The 9138-nt window shown below is 41.2% G+C and overlaps 1 protein-coding gene across 1 annotated transcript; it reads left to right on the forward strand.

Annotated features, from left to right (window-relative positions):
- The first annotated feature begins 144 nt into the window (after positions 1 to 144).
- LOC141592964 (lysine-specific demethylase JMJ28-like) lies at positions 145 to 8795 on the forward strand. The gene is made up of 11 exons (XM_074413873.1): positions 145 to 2304; positions 2504 to 2649; positions 3542 to 3644; positions 3758 to 3890; positions 4408 to 4471; positions 4572 to 5652; positions 6224 to 6907; positions 7008 to 7080; positions 7166 to 7251; positions 8158 to 8277; positions 8384 to 8795. Exons 1-11 carry the CDS (start codon positions 334 to 336, stop codon positions 8498 to 8500), a joined length of 4578 nt encoding a protein of 1525 aa, XP_074269974.1. The 5' UTR covers positions 145 to 333; the 3' UTR covers positions 8501 to 8795.
- Positions 8796 to 9138: the final 343 nt, after the last annotated feature.

The following is a 9138-nucleotide window of genomic DNA, read 5'->3' on the forward strand; positions in this document are numbered from 1 at the left end:
TACTGTTTATATATTACTGATGATATTCTGGTATGATTTTCCATACAATGTGCAAGTAAAGAGTAAAGACCTTTCCATTTATCGTTTTCTTTTTTAAAAAAAACGTCTTAACTTAAAACCGTCTCGGCTAATCAAAGCCTTACCAAAAGACACAAGAAATCCTCTTTCTGCAGATCTTTACACAGAATACCTAAATACGCCTGCAATTTTTTTCCACAAACCCTTATTTTTTCTTCTCTCTTTCTTTCTTTCTTCAGTATCATCATACAACCACATCTTCTTCATCTCTCACCGCTTTTCTTTGATACTGTAAAATTACCAAAATACCCTTTAATGGAGGTTGAGAAAGAACCAATACCACCAGACGATCTTCGTTGTAAGCGTAACGACGGTCGTGGTTGGCGGTGTAAACGGTTCGCTTTACCCGGAAAAACCCTTTGTGACCCGCATCTGAACCGGGTTTCCGCCCAGAAAAAAACCCCTAAAATCAAAGATAATAATAATAATAATAATAATAACAGTTCTACCCCTAAAAGCATCGAAAATCCCTCTTCTTCTACTACCCCTACTAAACCTATTCGGATCCGGATCCGGGTCAAACCCGAACCCTACGACGGCTCTAGTACTCCGACTGAGAAAGTCGAGGCTATGCTTGCTCTTCCGGTGCCTAAGGCTGTGACTGTTGCACGTGCTGCTGATGTGGCGGCGGTGGTAGCGGAGGACACGTCAACTCCGCCGTCTTCGTCGTTAATGCGGGGCCCACGAGTGAAGAGGCCTAATGTGGGTGCTGACGTGGCGGGTGATGACGGAATGCGGGGTCCACGGGTGAAGAGACCCGGGGTTGTTGGTGTTGGTGGTAGTGGTGATGAGCTGGAGGAGAGAGAAGATGGGATGTTGAGTAGTGGTGACGTGGCGGTGGTGAAGAAGGGCCCACGGATGAAACGGCCTAATGTGGATATTGGTGGTGGTGGTGGTGGTGACGTGGAGGAGAGAGAGAATGTTGGTGGTGGTGATGTGACGGTGGCAATGCGGGGCCCGAGGACGAAGAGGCCGAATGTGGGTATTGGTGCTGACGTGGAGGAAGGGGAGAGGGAGGATGTGGGTATTGTTAGTGTTGATGCGGCGGCAATGCGGGGCCCACGGACGAAAAGGCCGGGAAATGCGGAGGAGGGGGAGGTTACGGGGGAGGTGGTGAGGTGTAGTAGGGATAGTGGGAAAGGGTGGAGGTGCGGGAAGGTGGCGAAAGACGGGTATGCGATGTGTGAGGATCATTTGACTAGGGCTAGGGTTAAGACGGACGGGAAAGTCGAGGGGAAAGGGAAAGGGAATGGGAAAGGGAAAGGGAAAGAGAAAGAGAAAGAGAAAGAGAAAGTGAAGGATGTGGGAGTGGTGGGGGAGAAGAGGTTTGCAGTGGAGGAAGGGTTGCCGGATGAGTTGAGGTGTACGAGGAACGATGGGAGGGATTGGAGGTGTAAGAGGAGGGTTGTGGATGGACAAACGCTATGTGAGGCACATTTTAAGGGGATTAGGCTTATTGATATCAAGGAGGCGAATGTAGGTGAAAAGGAAAAGGCGGTGGTGAAGAAGAGAAAGAAGGCGAAGAAGGTGGAGGAAAAAGAGAAGGAGGGTGTGAGTGGGTGTGAATTGATGGTAGTGAAGGAGGAGGTAGAGAGTGAAAAGGAGGAGGGTATGTTGAGTAAGTTAGATATGGTGGCGGATGTGGCGGTGGCTGAGGCTGAGGGGAGGGAAGGGGAAGGGGGAGGGGGAGAGGGAGAGAAGGAGGAGGATGAGGAGGATTGGAGGTGTAAGAGGACGGATGGGCGAGATTGGAGGTGTAAGAGAAGGGTTTGGAATGGGAAGACAATGTGTGAGATACATTATGAGCAAGGGAAGTTGAGGCAGAAGAGGATAACCGTGCCTGAGTCGTTGAAGTTACAAAAAGGGGATGATGGTGAGAGGATTGAGAAGAGGTTGAAGAAGAAGAGGGCGTTGGAGACTTTGGAGAATAATTCGGATAAAGGGATGAAGAGGATGAAGGCGGAGTTGATTCGTGTGTTTTTGAGGAGGGAGATTATTGAGCAGAATAAAAAGGGTGGTGTCAAATCTGTTAATAATAGTCATTCTGGGGAGATTACTAGGGATTTGCCATACGGGTTGATGGAAATCCCTCCTGCACCCCCTGCGCAAATTTTGGAGAATGCCGGGTCTTTGGGTATTAAGGTTGGAGTGCAATCTTCCAATTCTGTAGCTAAGAGACGGTTTCGGTCTAAGAACATTGAGCCCTCTCCTGTTGGGCCATTGAAGGTATACTGATTGATGTGGCAATCTGTGAACTGCTTTGTTGTAGGTGTATATAAGTTAGTGCGCAATATTTTTATATAAGGCCGCCTTAGTTTGTCTAACATTTGAGACTTTTCCATAGAAAAGATGCACTTATGTTACAAATGATTGTAGTTTACTTGTACTGAGATTAGTTATGGCCTTTTTTCGTGTTTAATTCCAGGTTGTTCCATTTGCTGGAAATTTAGGGAAAGTAAAGAATGGTGGAAAGAAGAAATGTCATTGGTGTCAAAACAGTGAAAGTTTGAGTTTAACCAAATGTTTGAGCTGCAGGAAGCTTTTCTTTTGTGCCGGATGCATCAAAGAGAGGTACATATTAATCAAATATGTTGCGCATAGTCGAACAAATAGCCATTAAGTCTACATTGTTGGTTGAACACGAGTATTCATTTCACGTTGTTCTGAATTCTGAATGCGAGGATAGATAATGCAGAACTGCGTGTTATTTTAATTTTGGTTTTGGTTTTTGTTTGTTGATGTATTGTCCTTTGAGTTCCCTGATGCTAACTACGGTGTATGTATCTTTACGTCTTTCTGAATTGATTGCATACTATGTTATGTAACATGCCGTCATTTGAAGACGGATATCATGATAGAATGATAGGCTAGTAAATATTATTCCCTCTGTCCTGGTCATTTGTTGTACTTTTCCATATTGGGGTGTCTCAGTCAATTGTTGTCTTTTCTATTTTAAGAATAAACTTTATGAGTAATTTGATCATTCACACTCCATTTGTTCCACTTGTCATTTAGTAATTGGTCCCTTCCTCTTTCCTTGGTCTTTGTGCCAAAACCAAAGGACAACAATTGACCGGGACGGAGGAAGTACACAACTAGAGGATCAGACTTTTCTCTGATTGTGTGAATGGTTAAGCAATCCGTTGCGTTCTCCAACCTTTTATCTTACTTAAGGCTGGAAAGATCAAAGATGACTTTTCTCTTTTGAGTCCAAGAGATAGCATATGTACAGCATGTGTGCTGTATTTTTAGAACAGTTGAATGTTGTATAAACTTGAACTTTCCTTGGATGTTTGGCATCCTATGATATTTGGTTTTGCAATGTCGCTGTTGCTTGTTCTTGTACTGGATTTCACATTGACACTTGACTGTATTTAGACAATCAAGCTGTGTCCTAAGTCTAGCTGGTGTATCAGTAATGTAAGCGTTGTTAATATATCTGCATTTGATGGCAACTCTTCAGGGGCACAGATCCAGAAGAAGTTAAAGTTAAATGCCCTGTTTGTTGTGGAAGTTGTGACTGTAAGACGTGTTGTGCGACTCGATCAAAGGATGCAAGTACCCAGGTTGTTAATGAACCTTTTACAGCTTTTTTTGTTTGTGTGTGCTCTTCCACGTACTTAATCCTTAATGAGCTGGTCATCTGCATTCTGATGGTGTGCATATATAAATTGTTTAGGAAACCGAGAAGAGGACTCCCAAGGGAAGCAAATTCCACCAGTTGCAGTACTTGATCACATTGCTTATTCCCATTCTTGAACAGATAAACCAGGAGCAAAATGTTGAGACGGAGACAGAAGCAAGATTTAAAGGTCATTATGGTTTATAGAACATAAATGTATATGTTTGCATTTCTTCGGTGTATGATCCTGAGTTTTGAGTACCACTCCTTAGACCTCAATGACTCTACTAGCTGTGCTAGCTGACACCTCTGCGATAAATTTTTCTGTGATGTATGCATTTCAATTTTTTGTTTCATTGTCAATTTCCACTTTTAAGGTATTCCGGCCCTTAAGTTTTACTTCAGTTTTCAAAATCGTTTTAATCTTTATTCTCGATTTAAATTCTAAGTTTTTATAAAAGAAATCCGGACTTCGATTTTAAAACCTACAAGTTTACCTGGCTTTTGTATTATGTTTCACTCTCCTTCTGTTTTTCACTTTTTCTTTTCTATTTTTTCGCATTGAGGTGTGCGTTCAACCATGGACGGTTCCAAAGGATGATTCATGTCAGCCGACCCCAAATCATTTTGGGATTAAGGCTTTGATGTTGTTGTTGTTGTCAATTTCCATCCTTTTCTGAAGCTTAGAAATAATGTCATGATGACAGGGCAGGACCTTTCTGAAGTTGAGATTCGACAAGCAGATGTTGGCTGCAGGGATCAGTGTTGCTGGTATGTTCGTGCTGTTTGAAGTTTTGTTTGGAATTCTGAACTTTTTGGCCATTTTTAAACAGTGTTCCTTATTTTTCCTTCACCTTTTTTTCTGGATCAGTAATAACTGCAAGACTCCAATACTGGATTTTCACAGAAGTTGCCCCAATTGTTCATACAACCTTTGCATAAGTTGTTGTCGAGAATACAGTCAAGGAGGATGTCTTAGGGGCGCTGATAATTCTGATCCCCAACTTCACAATGTTATGAAAACACATCTTCCTAGTCTGAGAAAATGTTCAGCGAAGATAGATAAGAGCAACTCTGTACACAGTAATGGCAGTGCTGATCAAGCTGCTGTGGACCCCGTGGTTCCTTCAATATCAGACTCAGCATCCCGTCTGCATATATCATGTCCACCTATGGAGCTTGGTGGTTGTGATAATAGCCTTCTTGATCTGAGATGTATTTTCCCCCTGAATTGGACAAAAGAATTGGAAATTAGTGCCAAAGAAACATTTCCTGGACTCGAGTCCCCACATTCTACTGACGATACTGTACAGTGTTCATTATGTGCCAAAGTCACTCAGGCAGCTGATAATAAAAAAGAAATTCTCGAAGCTTCAAAAAGAACAAAGGCACATGACAACTTTATCTATTGCCCAAGTTCTTCTGATGATCAGTATGATGTGCTTGATCACTTTCAGATACATTGGCGTAAAGGGCATCCTATAAAAGTCCGGAATGTGCTTCAGCGTGCATCACCCTTGAGCTTGGACCCGCTAGCAATGTTCTGTAGCTGTCTTGAGAACAAACCTAGTAATAGTGTAGATAAGACTGGTAGTGAGGTTGTAAATTGCACAGACTGGTATGAAGTTGAAATCGGCTCAAGGGAGTATTTTGCTCGATCCCTAGATGAAGGATGTACACCTAGACAGAATAAAACTTTGAGAGTTAAAGCTAAGCTTTCCTCAACAGTTTCACGGAGACATTTGGGAGACCATTACAGTGAGATTATTCATGCGTTGCCCCTCCAAGCGTACACGAACCCTAGGTCAGGTCTCCTAAACATTGCCGGAAAGTTGCCAGAGGACTTTCCAGATTCTAAGCTTGGGCCCCATGTATGTATCTCATTTGGCAGCCGGGAAGTAGTTGCCCGGGGTGAATTGGTGACTAAGCTGCATTACAACTCTTACGATGTGGTGGGTGTTTCTGTCTATCCTCTATTTATGCAAAGTTTTTCATTAGACGTCTGTGTGGCCTCGAACTTCAGTTTATCTTTCAGAACAATGGTTGGACAGAAATTTTGACACAAGATAATAATGTTTAGACAGTACAATGGTCAGACAGAAACATTGCTATCTTTGCAGGATACTAGTACTGCAAGATAACTTTGACACATTTGCCATGGTACTCCAATGGGGTAAAAGTTCAAGGGTACACGGTTGTGCATCCTCGAACTTCAGTTATCTTTCTGGAGACTATAATATTATACGAAAAATTTGATGTTTGAGAATTTCTAGTTTCTATGAGATTTCCAGAGCATTTTTTATCATAGGTCATTCAAGAAGCCGTCTTCCCTTGTGGTTAACGCAGGAGTAAGGATGCATAGAACTGATCCCTCTACCCACTATTTGCAGAAGCCCTTGAAGCACTGGGATAATATTGTTGCGTGAACTAGGCGATTAGTCTATTGCTAGCCTTTAAATTATTTGGACTAGGATACATGGACAATATTATCTGAGATTGTACATTGGTGTTTTTTTTATGCAGGTTAACATCTTAGCTCATGCAGCTGATGCAACTTGTTCCACGGAGCATCTTAATAAGATCTCGGTGTTGATAACACAGAGTAACAAACAAGATCAAAGCTCTCATAATCTGGAAAATAATGAGACGATAATGAATAATGAAATGTCTGGTGAAGTAGGAGGTCAGGTCCAATGCCCTGAACGGAGTGCCTTGCAAAATGGGGTCGTTGGCGCCTCTTGCCAATCGCCGGTCACAAATGGTATCCCTGCTATTGATCCCCAGGATGATGAAACAACCGCAAAACTTCAAATTTCTAGTGAAGTAGGAGGTCAGGATCAATGCTCCGAACGGATTGCCGTGCAGAATGGAGTTGTTGGTGCTTCATGCTGCTCGCATGTCGCCAATGGTACCCCTGCTGTTGACCCCCAGAATGATAAATCAACTCTAAAACTTCCGAGTTCTGATACCGATTCTGATGCTTCAGTTATTTGTTCTGGCACTACTAATGGTGGTCTCGATAAGTCTACAGATGAGATGGCTCGTCTTGAGCGTCTGGAGAGTTCTACACTTAGCAATAAAAGCTCGTCTTCAGAGTCCTGTGGGGCCTATTGGGATGTGTTTCGAAGACAAGACATTCCAAAGCTCCTGGAGTATATCAACAAACACGTAGACGAATTGAGCGTTAACTACGACTTCCCTAAGAATGTGAGCAATTCTGTTACTAAATGGTCTAAATCTTCGAAGACACCCCTTCTTTTCTTTTTGTTTGATATTTTCATTGTGGTTTAATTTGGCAATTGCTTAGGTTGTTCATCCGATCTTTGATGGAAGTTTCTACCTCGATTCTATTCATAAAATGCAGCTAAAGGAGGAATTTGGTGATTATCGTCTTCACTGCTCTCTTCCTTAAAAAAACATAATCTTGTTTGATTGTTTAACTCATTGCGTGAATATCTGTCTCAGATATTGAACCCTGGACGTTTAATCAGTGCCTTGGAGAAGCAGTGTTTATTCCAGCAGGATGTCCATACCAGATGAGAAATGTTAAGGTATTCTTGTCTTCTTGTAGATAATGATTTTTGAGCCATTTTCAGATATAATTGTTGAATTATCCAAACCTTGGTGAAAATCAATTCCACTCGGAACTGGCGCACCCCCTTCTATATCATTAATTCATTAGTAACCATTTTTATACCATCTGACCTTTCTGACTAGTGATTTCTTTCCTATTGTTCGTTACCATTGACAATTATCCTTGTTAGTAAATAGTGTTTTTTATATCCCGCCTTCAGAAGCCTGAGGCTCACCATGGCACTAGCCATATGTCTCTGGCTCGCCTTTTGCATATCTCCTTCATAAGGCGCAACTGACAATGGGCAGAACGATGCACTTTCCATATTTTTTCTTCATTTAGTTTTATTATTTCTCTTTCCTTCGCCTCCTTATATCTATCTAGCTTTTATTTCTTTATTTGTTTGCCCTCTCTAAAATCCCAACAATAAATGTCACCATTTTTTTTTATAAAATGTAACCATTTAATGGCAAAATGTTATAATTAAAGTTGTCACTTTTTACCTTGAAAATGATGGTAACATTTTATCAGAAAATAGTAACATTTTACCGTAAAATGACTACATTTGGTCCGTCTTATTTCAGAAGGGAAAATTTCCCGTCTGAAACAAGAATTTACGAAATCCCAAAATGTGTTTTTGCTGTACAATTTTAATAACATTGTTTTGTAACACAACACGCCTTGTTGGCATGAGTCCCACTTCTTCGCCTTGCGCCTTCTGGTTTTGTTTCCGCGAGATCTGGTGTGGTATGTAATCAAGTTATTGTAAAACGGTTTTACAAAAAAATTGGTGATTAGATTAGTGTCCGTTAAACGTGACTCCCCTCTTTCCCCCGGTTTTTTGTATTGAATCCGTTGTCTGATGTGATTTTCACTTCTGAAGTCCTGCGTCAACATTGCATTGGGATTCATCTCACCTGAAAATGCATCGGAGTCCATCAAGGTGATCAATGAAATCCGCGCCCTTCCTAATAATCACAAGGCAAAAGAATTGAAACTAGAGGTAATATTCTCCTTCCTCCTCTAGTCTAAATATTGAAAATTAGCGAACAATTTTTTTTCCGGTACATAAATTAGGGAATTGTTAATCAATTTGAACAATGGAACAGGTAGAGAAGATGATAATATGCAGCATCGATGAAGCGATAAAAGAAATCTATCGGCTGAAAATCGAAGAAGCAGGACTTCTCGAAAATGGTGTCCAAATTTCGATTCCAAATAGCTAGCTCCTAGTGAATTGTAATTAGACTGTAAGTTAGAATTAACAATATTCCGACTGATTAAGGCAAGATTGTATCATTTTTTCCAGGAGTGTAAATAAACTCTCTAGGTGTTCATTGTTACTGATCTATAGACTGCTGTAGGCAGATTGTATCATACTGGTTTCGACTTTCGAGTAGCCTTGTCGAGTGCTTGAACGGCTGCGGTAGTGTATTTTTCATCTAGCGTTTATGTAATCATGTATTAGCCATTAAGGAAATGGTATTAATATGGAAACTTGCTTTTAACAAGTGTTGTTTTTAACACGAAAGACGGTTTTTTTTGGCGTTGACCATGAGTATTGCCTACCGACAGGTGAGGTAATCTCCTTCGAGGTATTGAAAGCAATTTGATGGGTTGATTCCTCCCAAATTTGACTTTTTCTTTCGCAATGGTCAGGAATCGAACCTATTGACCACTTGTTTGAGAGATGAGAATCCTTACCACTTATACCAGCCAACTTTGGTAACACGGAAGACGGTTTTATATGTGAGATTCATTCATCTATAAACTTCCGTATACAATGAAATGAGCAATATATAATTATTTGCGAGTGTTTTACAATGAAAGGGCGTGTTAGAAGTAGTCCGTATCTCCACATTGC

Source organism: Silene latifolia, chromosome 7, assembly GCF_048544455.1.
Source record: "Silene latifolia isolate original U9 population chromosome 7, ASM4854445v1, whole genome shotgun sequence".
NCBI classification, from domain to species: domain Eukaryota; kingdom Viridiplantae; phylum Streptophyta; class Magnoliopsida; order Caryophyllales; family Caryophyllaceae; genus Silene; species Silene latifolia.

What these genes read in the sequence shown, in the direction of transcription:
- LOC141592964 (XM_074413873.1), top strand. Translation starts at nt 334, where the DNA reads ATGGAGGTTGAGAAAGAACCAATACCACCAGACGATCTTCGTTGTAAG. An exon ending in CTCCTGTTGGGCCATTGAAG is followed by an intron (nt 2,305 to 2,503) that starts GTATACTGATTG and finishes GTTTAATTCCAG; the next exon opens with GTTGTTCCATTTGCTGGAAA. An exon ending in GACAGAAGCAAGATTTAAAG is followed by an intron (nt 3,891 to 4,407) that starts GTCATTATGGTT and finishes TCATGATGACAG; the next exon opens with GGCAGGACCTTTCTGAAGTT.